This window comes from Anas platyrhynchos, chromosome 8 (genome assembly GCF_047663525.1).
Source record: "Anas platyrhynchos isolate ZD024472 breed Pekin duck chromosome 8, IASCAAS_PekinDuck_T2T, whole genome shotgun sequence".
NCBI classification, from domain to species: Eukaryota; Metazoa; Chordata; class Aves; order Anseriformes; family Anatidae; genus Anas; species Anas platyrhynchos.
The window spans coordinates 8,096,540-8,124,099 of NC_092594.1; the positions used below are offsets into that span (position 1 = coordinate 8,096,540).

A 27,560-nucleotide genomic window follows, 5' to 3' on the forward strand; every position below is an offset into this window, starting at 1 on the left:
TAACTAGCAAGTGAGTAGGTCTGGCATAAATAGCCATCTGGTGTGTCTTAGGCCTTAACAGCTGTTCCCACCTTCTACTGACAGCCTCCCAATTATAACTGCTCATAGGGCAAATCTTAGGTAGGGTTGTAGGTATGCAGCTGTGTTAATGCTGAGGAGGAAAACAAGGTGAATAGATTATAAACGCTTCTCTGTTCCTTTTTCTGAAGCCGCATTCTTTCTTTTCCCCTTAGATGGAAAGGAAGTGAAGTTTGGTGTTCCTTAAAACCAAGGTAAAAAGGATGTCTGATCTCTTTTGAGGGTAGTTACTTGATTTTGAGTTATTTAAAGCTGGTAAAAATGGGCTTGTTATGGTAGGAGCTGTGAATTGATGGTTTTTGTGGATCTAATATTTAAGTGGCTTGTCTCTACAGTTAATGTTCCTTTGAAGTTTCCCAGGAGAGGTTCTAAAGGTAATGAAATAGTGCTTTATGGGCAGTTGTAAGAGGATAACTGTTTCTCTGAAAGAAGGTGTTATAGTACTTAAAGTAGGCCAGACTTGTCTCTGGGTGGCCTTAGTAAGTCAACATAGGAGGGTTTTTCCAATATTTGTTTTTAAAAAATGCAATGACTAATTATCAATTTAACAAAAAGCTGTTAAAAAGGCTCTCAAGAATGAAATGTTCCTAGCATATAGAACCTGATAATATCCTTCATAAAGAACATAGACACAGTCTAGTGCTTCTTTGAGTTGCTATTCTTGACTATGTTGAGATATATAGGTTGAACTTGAGTAAATATAAGGCTGAACTTTAACAAGAGTGAGTAGTCTTTTTCAACAAGTTAGCTAATACTCAGAAAGCTATCAGAAAACAAATATCTTCTTCTTAAAAAGCATAGCGTAGAAGTCTATTTTAAAAAAAAAATCAAATTGCAGTATTTCCTTTTCTATCTCCAATTTCTAGCTTCTGTGCTTCAAGTGGGAGGGTGAACAACTTGCACTTCATATCATAAAATGTGCTAAAAAGCAGAAAGTATCTGGAGAAAATGATAGTGTGGCCTAACAGATGAATATAGGGGACAACTGACTTGGCTGGGTTGTGGGGCTCTCAAAGCTGCCTCAGAACTTCTCCTAATTCTTCCAATAGACTGGTTAAATGTAGACCCTGTGTGCCTGGATTTTTACAAGCTGAGATATATAGATTGATGGAAAGGTTAGTTATTTAGTATAATGCATGGGAGTACAAACTACATGTACGCTTATCTGGAGTTCAGCTCAAGCCCTTCAACTTGTTTTAAATTGTAAGCTCTTCCTTGTGGGAAAGGTGACATGGCAGTAGAAATAGTTTATATTCAAAGCAGCTTTTTGGGGGTGGGATGCAGCCATAAGTTCAGGTGAGTGTGTATATGTGCTTTACATATGAAGTGTGTATTGGGTTGTGAGGGGAGGACACCACTTAGTTCTTTGTGCATGTTGGTATAAAACCTCTCTATGTTTATAGTGCTGGAGTGGATGAGGACGTTACTGCTTCCGCAACTCTTATTCCCTTATTTTTTTTCTTCCCCTCTTGCTAGAGTAAGAAAGACCTTGATGAGATGAAAGAACTTGGTATTTGGAATTTAATTGGCCTTCCAGACTAATTTGGAAGTTCTTCATAAAACTGCCTGTTAAGTTCTAACTCTCTCTTGTTTTGGATACTGTTACCTATTTTTATGTCTCCATCTGAAGAAGACATACAAGTTCCAAGACTGGGTAGTTGGTAATAAAAATGCCAATGTCACTTTTATCTATTATGCAGATGTTGCTATTTTCTGAGGCACATGAACACTCAGTGTGTGTGCAGCAAATTCCAGAGAATGAATGAGTGTTGCTTGTGCAGAGTGAGAGTAGGATTGATGCCTTAAACTTGGAGCTACATCTTTAGAAGGTATCATAGTGACCTTGCTACTGGTTTGTGCTGGCAGGGAGGGAGGGCTTGGCCCTAACTACAGGGACAATGCCAGTAAAGCTGTTCTTGATGCTTCACCTAGCTGGGTTCTCTCTGGGTAGCTAAGGGCATCTCCATTTGAAAGCATGCAATTAGTGGTCAGACCACGTTAGTCTATCGGCCTCTCCCTAAGAGAAAATAAGACTGCAGAACTGACAACTATAAAAGACACTATGCTTTTGTGCTATATTGTCAATGCCTCAGCACCACTAGTTAGCAGATGAAAACTGAACTTCTATAAGGTAACTGGGACCTCAGTATTTAAAGGTAAGGTGTTGCAAGTTATGGTGTTTCTAAGTCTTTCAGGAAGAAAGCAATGAGAACGGGGGGAGGGGGGGAAACACGCTGTAAATCACACCTGAATTCAAAAGGAGACTTTCCCTAGTCAATCACACTCTAATATGTACTACTGTATCAACTAGACTTGCACAACCAAGCAGCATTGAATAGCTTAACTTCGGAGTCAACATACTGTTAAGCACAAGGCAGGCAATCTTCATCTGTAGACTACAAACTCTTTTGCGTATACTTCAATATTTTATTCCATAAAAATAGGTTCCCCTGGCTCTGTTGAAATCTGCTTTAGAGTTCTAGGTTAAGTCTCATCAGAACAGGCAGACTACGCAATGTGACTACATTTGAACTTGAAATTAACATCGTTTGTGATTTATGACTTGAAACTAAAACTTTAAGCCCAAACTAGTAAAGCTTTCTCAAGTGAAATCGTGTTCTGAAAAGTAACAGTCTTGAAACCTTCTGCATTGTGAACCTCAAAAAGAGGTGATCTTGTACTAAATTTATTACTGTTTTCTACGCAAGTGTATCTCACAGCCCAGAACTGTTTCTAGCTTTAAAGACTGGTTGTATATGTTCTCTTTATTTAAGGAAATCCTTTTACTTTGATAGCAGTACTGTTTGATGAAAGACATCTGTGTTAATGACTAGATTGAACATGTGTGTTGGGGGGGGGGGGGGGGGGAACAAAGCTCTTTAGCTTTTAGGGCTTTGAAATAGGCTTGCTTTTGAATGCAGGAATAAGAACAAAAATGAAAATGTGTGATATGTAATGTCTCATGGGATCTTACAATTGTAAGAGTGGGACAAATACTATTCTTGTAGCGTGGTGGTTACAGTAGCTATCCAGCTACTTATGACCTTTTCTAAAATTGTCATGAAATACTATGTATAGTGACCAAAAGCAGGCTACTAGACTTTTTTTAAGGAAAAAGCAGGACAACTAGAGAATAAAGTTTGATCTGATGAATGCATAAAAAGCAACTGTTATATGGGTAAAATGAGGAACTTACCATAGAATGGTTTGGGTTGGAAGAGACCTTAAGGATTATCTTAATTCCAAACCCCCTTGCTGTGGGCAGGGACACCTGCTAGACCAGGTTGCTCAAAGCCCCATCCAACCTGGTCTTAAAAAGTTCTAGGGATGGGGAAAATGTGAAAATGAGGAATGTGGCTTTTTCTCTCTTAATGGAGTGAAGGAAGTGGAACCATCATCTGAGTGTTTAGAACTCAATGACCTAAGAAGGTCATTGACAGGATTTTCTGTAATTGTGCTTGGTGAAGGTCTTGCCTAGCTTAGTGCTGATGTTATACATTCCAAACCACAGTCTCTCTGCCATGCAAAAGTACCTATGTGTTCTACTCCAGTGCAGCAATACTATGCTAGACAAATGCAAATTACCACAGCTGTTCCTTGAAGTACTCTTTAATTGATTCAAAATGGGATGGGGGAAAATGAACATTTCATGATTGTATGTAACAAAGCTGATGCACACTGGCAGAAAATGCAGTTGTGCATTTGTGCAAGCCTGAAAACCACTGTTAGAAAATGCACTTCTAAGCTAAAACATAGTGTTGGTGGCTGCATGACTTCTGTGAGGTGACTTTGTGGAGATGCATGAGTAAGGAAGTACATAGCTGTTGCTGCTTTTTGCTAGGGGAGACAGTGCAGTGTAATGCTGTTGTTTATTTTTAGGTCAAATGTCTTCCTAATAGACTCTATCTGTGGAGGTGGGGGAGGTAGAGAATGTCTTTCTGGACTTCAGTAGATGAACCTGAATGAGGAAGTGTGTTTCTAGGGAGACCTTACATGTCTCATGTTTCTTTAAGCCTCTTCAAATACAGCTGTTTATAACCTAAAGAACTGAACTTAGTAGTTCAGCGCATCTAACTAGGCAATGTGGGGAAAAAAAAGTGCCTTGGTTAAACTATGAGGACATGCCTGTGACTACAGTATTGATACTTTGCTAAGAGAATTAGGTCTAGATATCTTTACTGAATAGTATTTTTTTTTTTTTTTCCACCCACAGGTTAGATGTATAATGAAGATCTTGAAACAAGTGGATATACATCCTTGCTGAAGATGTCTCTTCCAAGCCAGCAATGTTCCAAAATTGTTAACCCTCCTCCACCAGAATATATAAACAATAATAATAGCGGTTGTCAAACAAATCAATTGCAGTACTTACAGAGAGTGGTCATGAAAGCCATGTGGAGACACAACTTTTCCTGGCCATTTCATCAGCCTGTAGATGCAGCAGCACTGAATCTTCCTGTAAGAACCAATTTGGAAATATAATATTTCACATACTAATACTCCAAGACTTGTGAATTAGCTTAAATTTTTTTCATGATACACCAGATTATGGAAGACTACTGTATCATGTGAACTGCTTTAATTACTCCAAGAACTTCCAGTAGAAAACTTTCTCTCTGGTTCATACCAGATGCTGCATCTTTGCTCCTTTTCCTTTCTGAGACTGTTGCAAATCAGTATTTCTGTAAGAAACATGAACAGCACTTAAACAGATCTTTTGGAGCTTCTTAATGAAGTACTGGTTTAGCCATATTTCTTAATGCTGTTTATAATGAGTATTTTTCTTTCACTCTATTCTTAATGGAAGTGGCCAACCTCTTTACGTGGTAAATACTTTTATGATGGAACAGCAGATCTGATTGATCCTAAGATAAACAGGCAAATTTAGATTCAGTTTGATGTGTAGAAGTAATTACAGTTCAAAGTGACTTGGCGATTTTGCCCTAAAGCTTCTAAAGGAATTAAATGACTGCAAAAACGGGGAAGAAAAAGGAGATATGGTATAATCATACTACAGCGGTAGAACATTCTTCTAGGAAATGTAAGGTCATGTTTAAATTCCTGTCCCTGTTCTGTATTGCCCTGTGACTTTGCCAGGTACAAAAGCAGGACTTAACACATTCCTGGACAGCACAGAATGTCTTGTGACAAGCTAGATATACTTAGACTCCATTTTTGGATCACCCCATCTTTTTCTGTCAAATGAAGACAGTGAAATGCTACTGTGTCAATTATCAAATAGCCTGGAAGGTACTGCTTTTGCTAAACGAGTAGAAATTTATGAAATAAAACCATGGCATGGCTACTTCAATTCTTTATTTTCCAGCTTAATGAAATGTATTTACATCTCTCAAATCTCCAAGACTAATTCTACTAAATTATTGGTCCTGTTTAGGCAAACAAAAGCCTTTACCTGCAACTGTTTCTTATGAGAAACTAATTTGGTCAGTTTGTCCGAAAGCAAGGTGACTTTGTTATCTTACCTTTTTTCCTTCTTGGGAGGAACTGCCACTTATGGTTAGAGGTAATTCAATCAGAATTGTGGCGACAAATGCAGCTGGCCTCAGGCCTTTTCTGCCTCTCTGGGTTTCTAAGCCAGATGTTTGTGTTCTGAAAGTATGAATTAGTTCACTTGATACAACAAGCAAAACTCTGGCTTCATGGCAAGGATGGTGAAGGCATTTGACTCATTTGCCTTTCTTCTTGTTAGAAAATGCAGAATTGATGATGGTTATTAGTTGCATTATTTAAGTTTTCCTGTCATTGCTTTGATAAACTCCAAGTCTATGCCACGATGTATTTAGCTTTCTAATTTCACTGAAACAAACTGTTAGAATACCTTCAGAAGCCTTGTTTAATAGTAACTTTACACAACTGCCATATGTATGCATGTTTAGTGGTGATATTCCTATCCCGATTTCTTAAACACGGTGTTAAGAATTGGCTTCATAATCACTACGGGCTTGTAGCAGTGCTGCTGACACAGACACAATAGTTCATGTTCCTATTGCATTTCAGTCTTCTTGCATCCTCACTAGACTCTACCTGAGAGGAGAGGCAATATGACCCAGTAGATAAGCATTTGATAAGCGACAGTGAAAACTTGGCTGCTTCTCCATTTTTGTCAGCAACTAAGTCATTGTCTGTCTTTTAGATTATTTTTTTCCCTACTCTGTAAGTTGGAGTGCTACTTCAAGTAAATGGCCTTAAGATATCGAGTATATACTTTTCATAAGTACTACTACAAGTATAGCTCTGGACCCTGTGGAAACAATTCTTTGGAGTTTTGAACACTCTTGATCTTACATGAAAGAGTGAGGAGAAAATAGAAAGTGAAGAGTTCCTGAACGCTTCTATGGTACCTATGACTACAGTGCGAAATTTTCATTTAATAAAATATTCCATCCAACATAATGAAGTCCTTCTCTTGCAATTTACCTTTCAAAACTGTCAGATTCTTCATGTCCTAATACTTAAAAGATTTGATATGTGACTATCTCTTTCAAAAACTACAGGATTACTACAATATTATAAAGAAACCTATGGATCTGAGCACAATTAAAAAGCGTCTGGAACATAATTACTATGCGAAAGCAGCAGAATGCATTGAAGACTTCAAAACTATGTTCTTGAACTGCCACATATATAACAAGGTATGTGGAACATGACCATCTCTTACTAGTAACCAATGAGATTGAATACCAACCAGTACTTACAACCTGCATGCTCCTTGTCAGTGTCTTCATTTTTTTTTTGATACTAGTTGCTTTGAAAAGGGGGAGGGCTTTGTTCCTAGGTTTAACTGAAGGCATAAGTGAAGCCTAACCTGCTGTGACAACAAATGAAGGCATAGTCTTTACTGCACAAGTATTCTGTTGGCAAAATTTCTAGGCATTGTTTACACAGATCCTGAATGGCCCAATGTAAGAGCTAAAAAAATTCAAGGCCAGCTATACTGAGCTATGCTCCACTACTCCATTAAGTTTATCTAAACTAACCTACCTTGAAGTATGAGCATCTGCCTGAGCTTGGATGTTTGTTGGCTGTGCCTTAGTATCATCTTTGAGCTTCAACATCTTCCTTCAGAACACAGGAATAAAAAGAGAGTTGCAGCTCTACCCCCTTTTCCCTTTGCTAAGGGAAATATGTGGACATATGGTAAGGAGGACTGTGTCCAGGGACAGTGAGGGAAAGGGTCTATTATTTCATCATGAAAGCAACTTCTATTAGTGCTAGAGGGCAGGGATGATAAGTACCTCTCTGGTACTGGTGGCTTGCTTCAGTCTGGTCAATACAGACTATGGTTAGTTGAAGAGGTAGCACTTTATTGCAACTTCTGCACTCAGAATGTTACCAACTGTATTTTGCAGCCAGGTGATGACATTGTGTTTATGGCCCAAGAATTAGAGAAAGTGTTTATGCAGAAAATAGCACAAATGCCACCAGAAGAAAGACTACTGATTCCCAACAAAGGAAAGAGAAAAGGAAAGTCATCAGAAGGTAAGGACTATATATTGAATTGTTAACATATTAAACAAGCAAAAGCTGGGAACAGGGAATCCTCTAACTCCCCATCTCAGCCCGAGAGTAGTCATGATGCTTTCCACCTTTCCCAGAACATATCAGATGAGAAACAGTGCTATGAAGCTTTAACAGATTCAGTGCAGGCATAATATTTTCATAGGTTCTTTTTTCTACTAATGAAATATATTTGAAAAGGGGAGAGAAGTCAGAATTGGCAACTTCACTGGTAGTGTAATAGCACAGTTTCACAGGTGAAATCTTCTTGCCCACAAGAAGAAAGATTCAGTCAAGGCATCTCAAACTTAGGAGAAAATTATGTAGTAGGTACTTCAAGCTATATTGGGAAGCTTAGTTAAGAGTCCAGGAGATCGGCTGCAACTACTCATCACTGACTGTCTTTAATTGCTCTTGTAATTTCCTTCACTACCCTGAAAAATGTTTCACTTCTACAAAGTGATTGCTTCAACATCTAATTTTTAACACTGTTAGAAAAATATTACTAGAAGTAGGACTAGTAGTGTTTCAAATTGTATGTGTATCTCTATGCATGAATTTGAGGACATGTAATGTAGACTCCCAAATGTGCCTGAATGTACTGCTGTCAGTTGCTGGGAGTATGCTAGCTCTAATGGAAAGATGCTGTGCCTTAGAAGGAGCTTGTAGCACTTCTTCATTTTGATACCTCTTAATGATTATTTGACTTCTCATAGCTGTTAAGCAGTGATTTTTAGCTCAGTTCTTACAGGTGTTCTTACAACTATGTTACTATGAAACTCTTCGGTGTCTCATGTTTACTTCATTGCCTTCTTCCTGCTGTTAGTGATGTGATGGTCCTTGCTGCTGCAGGTATCTGAAACAATTTTTTTCCAAAATAGCATTACTGCTTGATAAATCTCTAGTTTTTGTCTCAAAGTAAATTTGAGGAGCAACACTATCTTTCACAGTGATCTGTTAGATAAGTATGGAAAAATCTGTGGATAAATTGATTCCTTCATAAAAATTTCTGAATGGGATTAGGAAGAAGAAGAGAATGCTCAGCTGACTTCCTACTCATTAGCTTGAGAGAAATTTCAGGTAATTCATAATCTTGGGAGAATATTTTCACTGGACAGGTAGAATTGGCTCCCAAAAAGTCTTCTGAGAAATTTGATGGAAGCTGAACTAGCTCTTTGGTTCTCAAATTACTGCAATAATTTGAGATGCATTCATAATACTGTCTTTCTGGTATTAAAGCTGTTTAATACCCTGACCTGCTTTACACACATGTAACTTGAACAACTTTTGAAATGTTTGAAGCACTTGGTTTTCATGTGTATGTAGAAAATGATTCAGTACTTTCTTGGCAAGAACTCTTTAACAACATAGGGGGGTTACTATGATGTCTCTTTAATCTCTATTCTGAAGTTAATCCATGGTTTTCTTGAAGCCAAGTATCCATAACCTGGCACAATAATCTAGCTGATGGGGCAAGTAGAGAAGGACAACAATGTTGCTATACATAATGCCTTTGTATAGCTTGGGTGTAGTTCTATTGAAAACTGTCCAGTATGATCATGAAAGAAATTAACTGTTGTATTTAAAGCATAACTTAAAACTTTGTTTTAAAATAACCAGAAACTCAGCAGCCCAACCCTAGAACTTCAACTAAAGAGAGCACAATGCAGAAACAAGCTGACAGTGGTGAGCAGCCTCCAGTGATGACTCAAGAGCTACAGCAGGTTACACTAACTCCTTTGTCTGCAGCTCAGCTGACTTCTTCAATGCCAGATGCAGTCCCTATAACAAAAGTAAGTTGTCTCAAATAACTTTCAGAAAGGTATTGAAATTACTGCTCCAGGTAATAACAGCAAAACCAAAGTAGCCATGCTTATAGCATTGTCTTTTCAAAACTTCTACTGTGATAGAAGATACCTAGAGGACTTAAATTGCTTATTCCCTGATAAATAACAGGGCTAATACTAATTTTCAGAAATATGCAGAAACTGGGATAACTGCTTGCTAAGTCTTTTAAATATGGTTTAAAGACTGATTCTTTCTTAGAAACAGAGTAAATTAAGATGTTCATTCTTAAAGTTCTTTCATCCTTCTGCAGGTTTCATCTTGATTTAAAATTGTTCTTGTGGTCTAAATAAAGGCTTTAGTAATAATTTTTTTTTTTCTAAGTTCTATTAACTTCCTTTTTTTTTTCCAATTTAAACCAAATACTTGAATCCCCCAAATAGCATGTTTAACTAGCTGGGAGAGGTGTTTGTAGTCCACAAAAGCAAATTTTTATATGAATTGTATGTGAACAGCGACACTTTCAATCAAATAGGCTTGTAATGGATTAGCTTTGTCTTCCTCCAATGAGGAACAGGCATGTGCACCACGCTTTCCAAGAGGGTTTTTACACAATTACACTGAACAGCTTGACCATAATGGTAAAGTACACGCATTTCTTCTAAACCCAATACAACCCAGGGTAAAAATAAATGATAATCTTGTACATAAATCCCTCTGCTAGGTTTAAAATAAAGTCACTTTCTCTTCCCATGGTATTCATCTTGTGGGTATCTTATAACTTACTGTCTTCTTGATAGGTTGTGGGTAGCTTTTAACCAACCTACTTTTCTTTCCCATACATTTCAGATTAAGCTTGGCATTGGCTTGTAATGCCTTGTAGACTCCATATAAACTTGTGGATATACCAAGTTCTTCTAGTTTCATTACCTGTAGAAGTTTTGACAGTCTAGATTTTCTCGTGTAGTCTCAAAGCTGACCATTCTCTCACTGTTCTGGATACACTTATTTTAAACTACAAAATCTTACCTTTTTCTAGACAAAAAAAGGTGTGAAGAGGAAGGCTGATACCACAACTCCTATGACTTCAATATTCAAAGCAAGCAGTGAATCTTTGGCAACGTTTAATGAAAGTAAAGCTATTAAAGCATGTAGAGGTGATGAATGCATGATACCAAATAAGCTTCTGAAGAGGGACTTGCCAGATTCTCAACAGTCTCATAGGTTTCTTAAAAAAAAATTGTTATCAGAACAGCTAAAATATTGTAATGAAATCCTTAAAGAAGTGTTTTCAGAGAAACATTTGGCATATGCGTGGCCCTTCTTAAAACCTGTAGATGTTGCATCCTTCTCACTTGATGAGGAACAGGAGATCACCAAATGTCCTACAAACCTAGGAACAATTAAGGTAAGGGAACTGGGCAATTTGTCTGCTTAAATCCAGTGCCATTATTGTAGTTATTTTAAGTCTTAATTGAAGAGGTGTCATGAAAGCAACTTCTGGTTTGAAAGAAATAATGGGCGTAGAACCTATGTACAGTTCATTCTTCCAGGAAGCCACAACTTACTACAGAAAGTCTGTCTCATTGTGACTGTGTGCATGCTGACTAATCTACCTTGAAAAAGCTAATTAAAGATGTGGTGGGAATTACCCTTCTCCATGAAGTGTTTCCAAGCAGGCTGCTAACAAAACATATTAAATAGCCTTCAGTCTGCCTGCACAATGCTGTTGCTCTTGCTCTATAAAACTGCAGTTTTATAATGTTTGCACCTCAAAGTCCTTGGAGTGCCTTGGAGCCTCAAACACTGGATATCTGTGGCACCTTTTTACTTTTTCTGTGAAAAGGATCCCTTCTAGAAGGAGATATTAGTGGCAGTAGCTTACAAATACTGGGTAGATCCATTGGGGTTGAATTATTTATTACAGATCCACTGTTGCACAAAGGTACTTCTGAAGTTAACCACTAAATGTGTTTAATTTCCTTTCCTCCAGAAAAAAATGGATAACTTTAAATATAGAGATATACAAGAATTTGCCACAGATGTTAGGTTAATGTTCATGGATTACTACAAACATAATTCTCCAGACCATGAAGCAGTTGCTATGGCAAGAAAACTTCAGGTGAGTTATTCTTTAAGTCAGATTTGAAACAAAATAGGAGTAAAGATTCCCTTGGTCATCTTAAGTCCTGATGTAGCATCTACTAATGTTACTAATTACTATGTTGTGTAGTTCTAGAAAACAAGCAGCAGCTTCACAATGCTTTGAGAAGTGAGCTATTTGTTTCTAAACTTAACTCTTTAGGATGTTTTTGAGATGCACTTTGCCAAAATTCCTGATGAACTTGCTGCAAGTGTTTCTCTCCCACTACACACAAGAGAAATGAGAAAAGTTTATTCTAGTGACAGCAGTAGTGATGACTCCTTGGAAGAGAAGTCATCTGAAGACTCTGAAAAGGAGAGAAGAGCGCATCTTGCAAAGCTTCAGAAGCAAGTAAGCATTAGTACTCAGTGTGTGGTTGCTGAGTGTAATCTCTCTGATAGTGCTCTTACAATTGTCCATCCGAAGGCTTAGCATTATGAATCAGTATTTACAAAATTCTACAGTCATCTTGATTTCTTAATACTAAACTTTACCTGTGTTTGAAAACACTTGCAAAGATTTTTAATCTGGAAGTGAATAGTGCCTCAGCAAATACAAACTATTTTTACTGAAGCATGAGTCTAGTGTTCTTGCCTAGTGTCTTTTCAGATGAGATTTCTTTTGAACAAAAATAAGACTGTTGCCATGATACCATGGATGAGAGCATCCAGATACTCTGTATGCAGCTTAGTGGCATGTGATTCTAAATGTCATTTGCTTCATGTGGTTGAAGAGCTCTGGTATTATGTTTAGTGTTTCAAGGTGTACTAGTTCCTTTAGGTAGTCATGAATATGCTTTTAAACCTCTTAAAAGCAAGTCATTAAATTCTACTTGAGAAAGCTCACTATGAAATAAAACAAAGGAATTTCATGCTGATGCCAATAGCATAGCTTTGTTTCACTGGCTAATAGCGGTCTTGTTTTTGCATGAGCATATCACTCTAAACTACTGCTGTATCTACAATCCAGGGAGAAAATTAGCATTTGTCCTGCTAGTTGAGTTTTCATTATTTACCAGAGTAGTACATATCCTATTAATTTGTGAAATGTAGGCCTGAAGGTAAATACTATTGAGAAGGCTCTCTTTTAGAATTCTAGTTGAGTGGGATTAAATTCTAGTTCTCATTCTTTATTCATCTTTATAATCCCTATAAGATCTAAACAAACTTGCTAGGTTTAGGTCTTTCTCTAAAGCTTAGTTATTTTGTGACATGATATGGCTAGCTGGAACAATAGCTGATGTTTACAGATTGAAGAAGACCAAGCCCAACTCAAGTTAGCAAATACAGGTATTTGGGAAACACATGAATGCTTAAATTAAAGAGAAGCTGCTGCATTACTCCTGCAGTGTTTTTTTTTTTTTTTTTTGCTCTTCTTCATAGTATACTGGAAGACATGCTCCTAGAAATGCCTACATAAAATAAGTAGCTTCTTCTAAATACTTAGTCTGTGACTTGGTTTAAAGAGTAAGATGTCTGGGGGGGGGAACATTAGAAAGTAAATACTATTAATATCCATTTGGATGCCACAAGCCTCCTGTGATTTATAGGAACAGATCATAGTTTTCTACTATGTTACTTAAGACTCAACTTTTTATTTTGGTTTCGGTAGCTTAAAGCTATTCACCAGCAGCTACGGGCTTTGACCAGAGCATCCTTACCTGGACTGAAAAGGAAAAAAGGGAAAGCTAAAAGGGAAAAAAGGAAGAACAAGGCAAAATCTGAAATAAAAAGCCGCATTCAAAAGAAGAAAGACCTAAAACACAAGTGGAAGAAAAAGCAGTCTTTAAACATGTAAGTGTGGGGGACTTGTGTGGGTGTTAAATTATTTTAAACTGCTGTTACTGTGGTATACTTGTTACAGACAACCAAAGAAAACCACGCAGCAGATCTTGTTGGCACATAAGTCAGAAGATGATGGTGCCAAGCCTATGAATTATGATGAAAAAAGGCAGCTGAGTTTGGACATAAATAAACTCCCTGGAGACAGACTGGGGAAAGTAGTCCATATAATACAGTCAAGAGAACCTTCTCTGAGGAACTCTAACCCTGATGAGATAGAAATAGACTTTGAAACTTTAAAAGCTTCAACACTCAGAGAACTAGAGAAATATGTGGCAACCTGTTTGAAGAAGAGACCAAGAAAGCAGCATGGTATGTAGCATAAGTAATGCTTTAAAAATGTCTTATTAGACCAGTTCTCTGTTTTGCTGCAATGTTAACTTCTGTTTCATGTACAGCTAAAAAATCAGAGAAGTCAAAAGAACAATGTAATTCTGAGAGGAAACGAGAGCTGGAGAAGAGACTACTGGATGTCAATGGTCAGCTGAACCTGAAGAAAGGGAACTGCAAATGTAATGTGACTTCCATTCACAACAAATAGCTTAAAGTGTTGTGCCTGTGTACTCTTATGCTGTTAGGGATTTTCTCTTCAGAATATTTGGGTCTTAAGCTTCCCTTCGTCAGTCTGAAGATTGTTCCTAGGGTGTCACAGCAGCAAATTAGACAGGACAAGTAACTCATTGGAAATATCTGCCTTATTTCTTGTACCTAATCCTTTATTAAGGTAAAGATGGTAGATCTTGCTTCTGCAGTAGAAGACAAGATACAACAATGGGGCTGGTGAAGTTGATGTCAGGCATGCTATAGCTGATGGCCAATGGTAAACTGAGAAATCCAACTAAAGACTGTTATCTCTACCCCTAATCCTATTCTTCTGGATTAGACTGCCGAAGCCTGGCCCAGTGCATTCATGTGCCTTAAAAGGCTAGTATAGATTGAATAAATTTAGTACCAGAGCTGTTTCTTTAAAGAAATAAGCAATACCTGTCACTCCAGTGCTTTGATATGAATCTTACAGTAGTCTTGTTTTGATCCCTTCACAGTGTAAGGATCACTGAACAAATCCTTTACCCTGACATATGAAAACAAAGAGGAGGAAAAAAGCCCTGCAATTCTACTTGTTTATAATTCACTTTGTCTAGCAGAGATCCAAGAATAACAAACTAGTTATACTGGTTTGGCTGCAGACTCACTATTGCCATTGTGCTAGCAGAACTTCTGTATTGACAGCTGTCTTTAGGCCTGCAGAATTGCCTTAGGAGACTCAATTCAGTTTTTCAGGCAATAATGCATTTCAATATCAAAAGCCAGAAATCCAGTACATCCTTGACCATATTGACAGTAACTGATGGATCTCATGCAAGGAATGAGAACAAATCAATGTGGCTGTTACTATCATAGGTCAAGTTGCTCCTCATTAAACTAGTGAGTACTACTATTGCCCTTTATTGAATAGCTATTAAGCTCCTATGTGAAAACACTTTTCTGAAGTGATAGAAGCAGTCTTGCAAGGCATAGGCTTGTGTTCGACATAAGCTCAGGCAACAATTTTCCTGTCTGGTAATACACAATGGCTTGAAAACATCCTAGAAAGAACAACTGTAAGAAGCAGCTAAAATCAGTTGCTAAGACCCTTGGGGAAAGGGTGGAAACAGGCTAGGTGATCTTTAAAAGTAGCACTTGGCTTCTTTAAAAGGAAGAGCTTAAGCAGGCATTTAGCAAAGACGTGTCCAAGGAAACAGGTATGTGGCTTCTTTTTGTTTAAAACTTCTGTTGGAGCAACACACTTTAAAAAAAGATTTTTGACTATAAAATATAAACTAAGTTAAATCAACCCTGCAGATGCAAAACAATCAGATGGTGGTGAGATGGCAAAAGATACAATATGATGATTTTGGGGTACATATGGCTTGGGAAAGAAGAGTTATATATTGATAAAGGCCTCAGTGTGCAAGTTTGGCAGTGGCAACAAACAGAAACAGACTTCCCAGCAGGAAAACTTCTGGGGAAACTTCTACTTGAACTGGTTTAGCAGAGGCTATAACCTAGGATTACAAGTTGTGTGGTTACAGCTCCTCAACTTAATCTCGTTGATATAACTAGCTTGCTGCTGGTAAATATCCCTCTTCTATAAAGATTTAAAATCTACTGCTAAGCTGACAGGGAAATGGTAGAAGACCAGTGGGAACACAGGCCTGCTAAGGTGGTTCCTAGTCTTGTATGTGAAGACTGATTGCAGGGTTCTGAATTCTTCCTTTTTGTCCTTCAGTTGAAAGCAATGCTGAGTCTGGTATTGGACCAAGCCGACTGAGTGACAGCAGCAACAGTAGCAGCTCCTTGGGCTCTGGCAGCAGTACCAGCAGTGATACCAGCAGTGATTCTAGCTCCTCAGATAGCAGCAACTCTGAATTAGGTCAGAAAGCTTCATTTTGTTTCTGTTCAGGCAGAATATCTGCCTCTGGACTTAGTACCTACTGCTCCAAATGCTTACCATGAATCTGTCATTCTTGTTTACTTGTTCCATGTTAAAGGCTTAATTCTAGTGCTATTAAATGAATGTCTTTAAACTGAGATTTAAAAAAAAAAAGTGAAACCTATCAATGAAGAATTCTAGGTTAAAAATCAATGAAGAATTTTAGATTCTTTTGCTAGTAAGAGGTCTCTTTGCTAGTAAGAGGTCTGTATATCTAACTCGGGCATCTGGCTATCAGGCTATAGCTTGACTGTTATTTTACTCATTTTTGAAAGTGTGATTTATGTTCATTGTTCAGTATGCCACACAAAGAGAGCCTTACCTTGTTGGTGAAGTTTAGTCCCTAAGCCTAGGGATAAAATACCAATATTACCAACTGTAGAGCCAAACTCTACCCTGCTGCTTAAGTTGTCTCAAGCATGTTCAAGGGATGCTAGCATTGCAGCATCAAAGCATTGCAGTGATGCTTCTAGGATGCTTTGTCTGTTTGGGACAGAATAGACTTCCTAAATGTGAGGTGTAGATATCTGTATGTGGTAACAGTCTAAGGTTGGATGAATCCCGTGCAGGCTTCTTCAGCATGGAGAAGCAAATGCAGTGAAACTGTTGTAGCAAAGATCTTGCTTAACTTTATCAAGTTCAAGTATTCAAGATAATGTTTCTTTCCATGTGAGGTTTGGCTCTCTGGGTATGATTGCAACTTATATCTTGTATGTGTGAATAATGCAATGTATGTGGATGACTGACTTTTTTTTTTCCTTCCTGCTCTTTCTGCCCTCACTGTGTTTACTGTTACAGAAACATGCTCAAAACAGATTGAAACCAGGCAGAACTGTCCAATTTCTATGGAGCAACCTCAGGTAAACTGACTGAAATGTATATAATGTTTTTGCTCTAAGCAGTTACTTGTTACATGCAATGTTATTGGAAATCACATTTCCCAAGCTCTACTCTTTGAAAGAGTAGAGCTTGGGAAATTTATGCCTGTTAAATTTATGAGTATAGCTTGAATACTACTTGTTACATAGGACTGACTGAAGTAGATTAAAAACTTGTTTGTTAAAAGTAGTTTTAGCTGTACAGAAGCTGAGGTACTGGGAGAACTTTTGTTTTACTCCTTACAAACACAAACATTGTGGTAGCTCACTGTTGGATGAAGGGAAAACATAAGGAGAAAATGCTTTGCCCCTACTCTCCCATCCACCAAAAAAAAGCCTTTCCAGCTTAGTCTTTGAGTATAAAATTGACTACTGTGCAAACCTTGCTTATTTTTCCCTGCTTATTTTTTTGTATATGAATAACCTCACTTCTACACACCTTAATTGCATGAGTATCCTAGGTATTTTCTGCTATATTTCTGTGGTATCATTTTGAGCAACAGCAAAGTTGTATGTAGAAACACTTAATGCCTCTAAGATTGAATTGCTCTATTCCTGTATATGCAGTGGGTGTTAATTCCTGTCAGGGTTGTCTCTGCCTTTCACAGCTTCCTTTAAAGCTTCCAGAGATGGAGACCTCAAATTTCAAAGCAAGAAGGATGAAGGCTTTGCAATGATCTTATGACAGACTTGCTTTCGTATAAAGTACTTAGTTTGATATAGGAATCCAGCCTGTGAATTTGCAAGGATGAAGAAGCATCAGCTGAATAATAGTCAAAGACTTGAGGGGAGGAATTATGCAATGCTTTTTTTGTGCTATAAAGCTCAGTCTCTGCAAAAGCAAAATGACGACAAAAAAATGGAGAAAACAGAAAACAGGATACAGGAATTAACTTGCAGCTTGGTCAGTTACAACAATGCCAAACTGACTTAGAATAACATCAGACATAATACTTCACAACAGAACGCAGTGTGATCATTTGGTGATTTTCTGTATCTATCAAACAAAGGTAGGGCAGTTTATTTCATAGGGCTTTTTCACCTAAACTCCTTAGTAACACCGATCTACAAATACAAGGGCTATTAGATCCTATAAATAGTTAAAATGAGGAAAGGGGTCAAATAGTTACTAAAAATTAAGATTTGACTTAGTAATTACTTCAATCTCCTTCCAGAAAATACCACTGGGCTTACAGAAGATGCCCTGTGATGCTGTTCTGCAAGTACAGCCCTCATCTTCTACCAGTAGCTTGCAAACTTCTGGATCATCTGAATTGCACCAGCCATCTCCAAATGTGCTACAGAGGCTTCAGACTTTACAGACTAGATCTCTTAAGCCACCAGAACAAAATGCCCAGTCTCCCTCAGGTAATATCTTTATGCAAGAACCATGCTATTTGATTGAACCCTGAAGAAACAAGGGGTGGCAGAACTGATGTTCTTACTGGCCAATAGGCTTATCTTAAGGTTTTGGAGGCATTAAGTGAGTAATAACACAAGTTCTTGCAGATTATTGCAGATTCTTGTAGATTATAAGGAGCATGATGTAAATAAAAGTATGATCGGATAGAATTTGACATTACTCTGGCACTTATGCTGGGGCAGAATAGCATTAAAGCAGGGAGATGTGTTCCCTCCCTCAATAAAGAGAAGCAGCAATTGGAGACAAAATGGCAAATGATGCCTTAATGAATCTAAGGTTACAAGAAGTATTCAACATCCTAGGGCAGGAATTAAATGCTTAAACCCACCACCACTGAAGTTAACATCAAATTCAATATTAACTGAATTTGAGAGCCTCAGGTACTCTGAACTGGTTATTGCTTGCTATCCAGATATATCAAATGGAAGTTGCTTAAACTTGATTAAGTAGCTGTTCTTTTTCCCTCCATCACATCAAAAGGTCTACTAACTTAGACAGTTCTGAGGGTTTGAGTAAAAGACAGTTTGAGCTAGTTGCTGATAATTTGAAAAATGAATTTAAAAACAAACAAAGAAAAAAACTAATAGAAATAACTGTCTTATAGTACAACTAGGATACACAGCTTCACAGCTAGTTAATCCATGGCTGTAAATAGTGACCTAATTTTGAGATGTAGGATTATTCTTTGCAAGATATGGAGAATCAGTCACCTCTTTATTTTCTTGGGTATGATCACAACTGTGTGCTCTGCACGATGTTTCAGGCACCCAAATGTCTGAGTGCTCCTAGGACAAACTAGCCTTTTGTCACTCAATGTATACATCCTCTTCCAGAGGTGAATGTATCTCTCCATCACGTTCACTTCAAATAGCTTTTTTTAAAGCACATACTTACTCCTTTAAATAAGATCTGATGTAACACTCTAGGCTTGAGCATGATGCAATGAGGTCGCTTTAGATCTATAACAAAGCCCTTACCTCTAAAAGCCTACTAAATGAGTAGTTCTCATCCTTTAATAAGAATCTGAATTCATGGGCTGCAACATAAAGGAAAGTTGGCACTAGCAACTTCAAAATGTACTATAAGGCTTCCTTTATTTCTCTTCAGTGCTACAGGCTAAACTCAAGTAGCCCTGGTAGACAGTCAAAAACCTACCCTGTAAACCTGCAGTTGTGCAAAAGAAATGAGCAATTAATACTGTGTTCTCGCTCTCTAGAAATATCAATCCCTGTAAGTTCAACAAAACTCTGACTTAGGAGGATAGCTCCTGTGTAAATGTTGCTTTTCTTCCTGCTCCTAAAGGCATAGGAACTGGGGCTTTCAGGATTATAGATCAGATGGTGAAAAATTCAGTCAATGTCTATCTCAATATATACTTGGAGAATATCCTGGTTAGAAGGCCTCTGCATGTGTTGGACTCTACATAAGGAAGCTATTGTTATTGTAGCAACATGATCTCTTCAACCTTTGGGTATTAAATTATTTCTCAGTATGGTCTCAAACAAAGCTGAGAGTTTTGTTTGTAGCCAGGTTTTAATACCTTTATTTTTATTCCATGGGTTGAAATTAACTCTTCTCTTGGAGCTATGAGTGCAAGAATGTTTTGTCCCTTCTTGCAAGAAACAACTTACTCATAATTTGCATCCACTATCTAAGGTCTCAGTAATATTGCAGTCTCAATATCTTCTGTTGTTCAATGGCTACTCTACTATGCACTCCTGCACAGAGAAAAGGTACCACTGAACTAAAGTAATAGAGCTGTTCTCTATCCTGATTTGTAGAGGAGGGGCAAACAGCTTTACAAATGTAAGAGCTGCCTTCTGTCACCTCCTATCACATCATACCATGTTAAGGGTTAGGAGCTTATATCAGTTTATATTCTACTTTGTCTGTTGCTTAGAATCTGAGCAGTTCATGTTATAAATCCAAAGTGTTAATTTAAGAACACACTTTGACTCCCATAACATGAATTAAATCTACTTCTACCCTAGTGTTTACAGAAGCTAGAGGGGCAACAGCTTACTGCTCTGATTCCCTATCCTTCATATTGTTACTGTATAATAACCCATATATTAAGCATTCCAGGGTATATTTTGAAGTCTAATTTCCTCTTCCAGGTATGCAATATAACTTCCCAGGTTGCCAGTGCTGATTGAGTAAAGCTGAGAAAACAGCTACTATAGACAAATCAAACTTCAAAAAAAGGACAGTGAGAGAACCATTGATCTGGTATCTTTAAGTCAAGAGCAAAGTATGTACTAAAATAAAAACTAATTGATAACCAAGGCTATCACCTTAAATGTATAGAACCTGGCTTAAAGAAATAAAACTTCAAATGTCTGTACACCACTCTGTTTACAAAATAATGGGATGCTGTGCAGTTCTCACTTCTGTTGACTTGCTCCTTCTTAAAAGGAAGTTAAAGGGATGCTATGTTCTTGTTCTGTATTTGAAATATATAAAGCACTTGACTTTGATTAAAGGACTTATTTATCCCTTGTACTGAAGTCAGAAAGTTAAGTAACTCAGTATTCCAGGAACTTTGAGAGCACTGATCCTCCTCTTGCTGCAGAACTCTAGCCTTTGAATTGTGTTCTGCTGAAGCTCTTTAGAGCTCTTTGCTCTGTGCCTTTGGATTGAGAGTAATGTGCTTAACTCTTCACCCTGGGACAAACTTGCACTTCTTACATGAAAAGGGGTTCACTAAAAACTGCAAAAGACTGCATTGGGCTTTGTGCATATTTCATACTGAAGACTGAGCTGGACACTGAATCTCAAAGCTGAGAACCAACTGTTACAGACATTATTTTTGTTCCTTCTTCAGTCTTCACTCTCCTAATAACTTCTATACCCTTGAACAGGACAGGGAATAAGTTTCTGAAGACCTGATGAAAGTAAAAGGCACAGCCTTATCACTGAGCTCTTTAACCCTGGCCAAAGAATAGTTCTTGAGTTACATTTAAAAAAAAAAACAAACAAACAAAAAACCACTTGATAGTCCCTGATGCTCTACACATCATCCATATACATACTAATCCATTTTTTTTAAACACTTGTAACAGCTCAAGCAAATAATCATTCCTTAAGTTTCTAGGCCTTCTAAGACTTGAATTCTACCATGAGACTATCAAGATCGTGCTTTTCTATTTTGTTTGTAAAAGGACTGGGAAAACAAGCAGGAATAAAGCTTGTGGGAAGGGTGGGGGGAAGTAAACATAGCCCAAAATTGACCTTTGCATACTTAACTGTTTATTGCTTAGTCTTTATTCCTCTTAATTTTTATTCCTAACCTTCACATAATTTCTCCTGCACCACTCTCTCTTTTTCTATTCCTTGCTATTTCAGTTTTGCATGTGTATAGCTGTAGAGGGACTGTGTTTAATATATAAATACTCAATGAGGAGACTTTGCCTTTGAGTACATATGAAGTTCAGCATTTTGTTTCACAGCAGACCTTTTAAGTGTTGAGTGAGTGGTTACGTGCTATCTACCCCTTCCATAATAGTGGTGCCTTCTATAATAGTGTTGGTTTGACTGTTCCTGCAATTATACATGCCCCAGATGTTCTCAGCTTTATCTAAGAAAAACCTTTCCATTATTAACACCTCATAACAAAGACCAGAAGCACTGGGGAGGGAGGGGATGACACATTGAATTTTGGCTGGTATTTGTTTTTTAAACAACAAAAGCTTTGTCAATCTGGAACTGCGAATCTAATTTATGTTTCTATCAATACAAAGTGTAGAGTGCTCAGTACTATATATGCACATAGGTGAAATAGATTTTTAGGATGGGTTACTTAAAGCACTTATTGAATTTTGTAGATGATCCTACTGTCAAGCATTTCTGTAAGGCTACCTGCCTATGAAATGATCTCTTGAATTTAGACTTGTTATAATTCTGGTGCTGTGTATCGCTGAATTCACTGGTGGTTTATTAAAAAGATTTACTTGTGAAACCGTTATCTATATCTTTCCTTAGATTGAGGGTTTGTCAGTGAGAGGTTCTGTAAATGCTGGTACAGCTGTAAGCAGCTTCTTAATGCTTCAAAGTCCACGGTTGTAGATGCTTTGATGCAAAGCTTCAGATTCCTGCGTTATTTCTAGAGCTTTAACAGACATGACTGAATTAAAATGCATTTTAAGTTTGCTTCAGTTAAGTCTTCTTGGTAGGTATAACAGTTCAACTGAAATTTGTTAGAACCAAGTGTTAATTTCCTATCTGTAGTTGAACTGAATCATTCTTTTCTCTAATCCAAACTGGAAAAAAGTGATCCAAGCCAACTTAAAGGCTAAGAAACATACCTGGCTCTGGGAGTGTTTCTGAAATTTTGAACCAAATGGGAAGAAAAACCTACACTATGAATCAAGTCACTTTATAGAATGACCTAATATATTATCTTTTAAATTTGAGGTAACATAGTCTGTAAAATCAACATAAGTGAAAACCCTTTTTTTATTTTTTTCATCAGGTTATTGTAACACACATAATGGTCAAAATGTTCTAGAGACAAAATTCCAATTTTCTCCAGGAAAGGTAGGTGAAGTCTTGTGAATTCATGTTTTCTGGAATTAAAAAATGGAGAGGTGGGCATAAGAGATTGGATAAGAATAGCAATAAATGCTTTAAATGATAAATGACTTCTGAAGTATTTTGCTACAAAATCTCAAAAATTGGTGTGTAAATGCTTAGACTACTGTATTTACATAAACATGCTAGACAAGCAAGGATGTTTTGTTGCAGATGGTCCCAAATAAGCCCTTCAAAACAATATTGTGCTAATGTAAGATCTAAGCAGATAATGGACGACAGAGTAAAAATAAAAACACCCTAGTATCTGCATTATTGCTTCTTCTATATCTTCCTTTTCTGTTTATCTTGGTTTTCCTTTTAAATAACTTCAGGATACAGCAATTAAGAATATAGATTCCTGGATAAGCTTATGTAAAACGATGATGCTTCCAGCTCCAATAAAAACATCTGCTGAGAGTTTCAAACAATTCAGGAAAGTGGCATTAGAGAAAAAGGATGGGCAAGACCAGGAATTAAAAAGGCCTTTGGTGCAAGCTGAGAGGGAACTGCAAAACCTTCCTCAAGAAAAAGAGAGGTTTGTAACCACATGTTTAAAAGTTATTTTTTTGCTTATGTGTTACCTATGCACAGGTTTTACCATCTGGATAGCTGAATAATTTTGTGGACTCTCTAAGAAACATAAATCCAGCCTCAGGCTGCTTAGTTGATGCAATATGTGTGTCGCATCATGAATAAAGATACAAAAGTGTTGAAGAACCAAAGCTTTATAAACGGTACCGTTATTTAAAATTCTATAATAAATACTGTTAGAGTGGATGCTGTTACAGTTAAATAAACTGGCTAGTGACGGTAACTAGTGGAACATTGGCCTGATGCTCCACAATTGCACTTAGAATATAAGAAAATAAATGTACTAATGCAGTTCAGCAATTCACTAATGACTGGTTAGAACCTTCATGGAATCCGTTATTTATTTATGTATTACTCGATTAGTCAGAGGAGAGAAAATTAGCAGCTTTTGAGTTAATAAAGGCCATAGGCATGTGTATCTTGCTGTCCAAAACTTTGATCCTGGGTGGCTTGGCTATTCAGGAGTAAGTGGTTCAGATTAGGCAGCTGCCAAGTGTCAGATAACCACCCAGTACTTCAGGTAGTTGTACCACTCTAAGCACAATGGCATGTCCAAAATGCACAAAGTTGTTTGTTTTTGTTTTATTTTTCTCGAAATGTAGTCAAGAAGCTACTGTTGTAGTATTCAACACTAATTATTGGCAGCCACTGTTTTAGTGAGTGCCACGTAAGTATCCCAGCCTGAGGTCTATTATTAAGTTCAGGGGGATAAGTGACTGCCTACTAACTACCACATTGCAGTAATACTGTAAATAGTTATGTGCTTTGTTATTGAAACTTGCTGTAGAACTTCCTTCTTTGGTACTCTTTTTTTTCCTTGTCTCTTTGTCCCTGTTCCAGAGTCAGTGCCTCATGCTACTGTCCATCACTGGCTGTCTTAGGATCACTTGTTTAGAGTGTGTTGGATCTCACTTGAAGTCCTCCTTCTCCTTACATTAGCACTACTGCTTTAGCAGGACTTGTTAGAGATAATGGTGCAGCCTATACCTAACAGCTACAAGAGCAACTGTTTTAGTTGGCAGTGACGGTTCTTTCCCTGCTCACTGACGTGTAGCATAACCATTGTCAGTTCCAGGTAGTTGCCAGAGCTACTGAATCTTTTTTTTTCTTTTTTTTTTTTATTTTTTTCAAAGACCTGACAGTTCCTCTTTGCACTTTTTTGCACCTTCTATAATAATTCTTTGCAAGTCTTTAGGATGATAAAGATTCCCTGGTGTATGATACTGCTTTTTGTCCAACTACACCATTTTTAATGCAAGAGAACTATCTATGGAATGACATCAGAGATGCTTGCCTGAAGTTAGTGAAATCAAACTCAAATAGCTAGTTGAAAAGGAAGAAGTTGGAAGAAAAACATCGCTGGCTAAGAAAGCAACAGAAAATTGTTTGTATGTTTTTCAAAGAATGTGACTTAAATGAAAGTTGTGTGTAGCGTATATATTTAAATCCTGTGCACATATAGACGGGAAATGTACCATGGGCAACCTTATCACACACAGCATAAAAATTGTGTGCCATATATCTTGGGAAGAGAAATTATGAATTAACATGTAAAATGGAACCACACCAAATGCCATTCACTGATTTATGCGCAGATTCTCTTCAGTTGCACAGGCTTGATATGATGAAAATAAGTGACTTCTAGCATATGCTTGTCCCTTCTCCTTTCTCTAAAGGAGCCATGAAGGCACAGGATTGGATGTCATAGCAATAAAAGACTGCGAGTCCCCAAAAGAAGAGGATAAGACCAAACAGCTGCCAGAAGCTCAACAACACACTCTCAGTCAAGACCGTAACTTGGCTAGAAAAATGGAACAAGAACGCAGAAGGAGAGAAGCAGTAAGTTGCTGACTCTTTAAAAAAAAAAAATAAAAAATAAAGATCAGGCCTTATTTTAAAGGACCTGGACAACTGAAACTAACAGAACTATGCTACCTGAAGAGTTAGTCCAGAAAATGAAACTGAAGACTCAAATAAATCTTCAAGTGGCATTACGTGAAAAGCTTGGTCTTGTTACTCCTATAAGTTTACAATAATTAATTGCACAGTAACATCAAAATGCAAAGGGAAATCCCTGCCCTGTTAATAACTTCAAATCTCAGGTCTTGCAGGTTGTCAGTCCTTGGCAACATCAAATGTACAACATGTCAACAAAAGCGCTAGCCGTTCTGTTCTACTCTGAAATATCAAAACTGAGCCTTTTTTTAAACTGACTGCATTTATTGGTATAGGTAATGAATGGTTTTTATTTGCTATGTTGAATTTTTTTCATAGTGTTGTACCACTGAATTTAAGAACTACAGTGTGATGAAGATCATACTAGATTCAGAAAAGGTCTTCTGAAGCTTTCATCCTGTTCAATGCTTTTCAGAGAGGACTTCAGCAATGTGCTTATGCAAACTTGTAGTAATAGGAAGCATACACTTTTTTGGAAACAAGTTTTGTGGGTTGTTTTTAGATCTTTATATTTGGCCTGCATAGTATTCGTTACTAACTGGTCTGAAAAATACACCACTTTGCTTTCTTGCAGATGGCTTGCACAATTGATATGAATTTGCAGAGTGACGTTATGGCAAGTTTTGAAGAAAGTCTTGAATGAAAGCTGTAGTTAATGTAGAACTTAACTTTGACACTACTACCAACAACACAGCTTTGAAAATGTACTAGTTATGAGTTTAAACATTGTCTACTTTAAAGCACTTTTAAGCTCCCGTAAAATGCTTAATTTTTTATTAATATTAATTAATTTATTAATATTAAATAAGCAAAAAAATGCTTAATTGAACAAGCTGAAAAGCTTGTTCATCGGCACAAGCATCATAAGATTTTTTTTTCTTGTTTACAATGTATAGACAATGTATAGCAATCTAGCCCACTGTGTAATGGAATGTACATGAGAAAGTATCAGCTTCTTGATATTTTTCTCTTTTGCTTGAATTCATTTTTCAGAAACAATTGAGAATGTTACACTATGCATGGCCAACTTCTCGTGTTTGTATTAAGTCAGTGTACTCAATATGCACCTACAGAAACTACTTTAAATCAGTCTTGTCAATTATGTGATTTCCATTAGAAGAATCACTTACTATGATGTATTTGCACAGAACCTGGGCTGTGACAAAAGACATAATGAAAATTTCTGCAGGGTGTGTAATGCTACTCATAATCATAAAACAATATTTCCTAGAAATCTGTAATTTCAGCAGCGAATCTAACTCACAAATCCTGTATATTTGCATGTATTGAGGCACAGACTTGCTGATCTTTTGTTGAATGTATTTTATGCTAACATAACGTTTGGATAAGTGTGCAAGCATGTTTGCCAGGTGGTTCTGATTCTTCATGGGAAGAAATTAAAATACTCTACTTCTCTTTCCAGTTTGAAAGGCTTTCTGATTAATGCAAGATTCTAATAATGTTGGGATACTTATCTGAAGTGGGAACTAGTCTAAAATATCTATTTTCTTCTTGGTTACATATAGCTTTCTCAGTAAACCAAATATAGGGCTGACTTGAAGAATTAATACCAAAATATAATGTGTACTGTAGAAAAGCTGGGGAAGAAGAGCCCCCATCAAGATACTCTAGTTCAACAGTTTGCAAACTTTTTTGTTCATCAATAAAATAAATGAAAAAATAAAGCATGCATCAACCAGTGTATGTATACTTTATTTATAAATTATATACATGCACTATTCTACAAATATATTACATACATTATAACACACAAATGATGTAAAGTAAATGATTAAATAGACACTACTTTTTTTGTTTAATAACAATACAAAATATTATCTTGTACCCCAGTGGATTGTCTTGTGCTCCACACATTCACATTTGAGCTATGTTGACATCGAGGCCTGGCTGAATCTCTACCTCAAATCTCCTGGGGAGAGCCCCAGGGAGACCTCTGGTCTATCACGTTCCTGGATCAAAGCTGGAAGTGAAGGTAACACTGTCAATGGTGTAATGTGGATCTGTCACAGACCACCCAAACAAATAACTGGACAAGAGTTTCTACAGACAGCTGAATTTTCAGATACAGGAAATAAACTGCATTTAAATACATAAATGACAGTTAAGGTATGCATAAAAATGATAGCCTTATATTTCAGGCAGCTGAGTGAAAAGGTAGTGCTAGCTCCAAAATACATACATGTATTTCATCTTAAAAAGCTGCTTTGTATCTTCTGTTGTTATTGGTTGCACACTGGAACAGGCTCCCCAAGGATGTAGTCACTGCACCAAGCCTGTCTGA

The 27,560-nt window shown here is 37.2% G+C and overlaps 1 protein-coding gene across 6 annotated transcripts; it reads left to right on the top strand.

The window, feature by feature from the left end:
• Window positions 1–67: 67 nt before the first annotated feature.
• BRDT (bromodomain testis associated) lies at window positions 68–26,954 on the top strand. 6 transcript variants are annotated; one of them, XM_072041737.1, is made up of 18 exons: window positions 68–168; window positions 4,292–4,536; window positions 6,594–6,731; window positions 7,449–7,578; window positions 9,217–9,389; window positions 10,421–10,789; window positions 11,375–11,503; window positions 11,687–11,875; window positions 13,136–13,317; window positions 13,388–13,677; window positions 13,764–13,877; window positions 15,635–15,778; window positions 16,637–16,698; window positions 17,892–18,084; window positions 22,611–22,675; window positions 23,044–23,246; window positions 24,979–25,141; window positions 25,833–26,954. In XM_072041737.1, exons 2-18 carry the CDS (start codon window positions 4,297–4,299, stop codon window positions 25,899–25,901), a joined length of 2,853 nt encoding a protein of 950 aa, XP_071897838.1. In that variant the 5' UTR covers window positions 68–168; window positions 4,292–4,296; the 3' UTR covers window positions 25,902–26,954. The 6 variants fall into 6 exon arrangements, with proteins under 6 accessions (XP_071897838.1, XP_071897836.1, XP_071897835.1 ...); XM_072041735.1 differs by having other exon boundaries at window positions 136–272; window positions 25,577–26,954; XM_072041734.1 differs by having other exon boundaries at window positions 136–272.
• The last annotated feature ends 606 nt before the right edge of the window (window positions 26,955–27,560 follow it).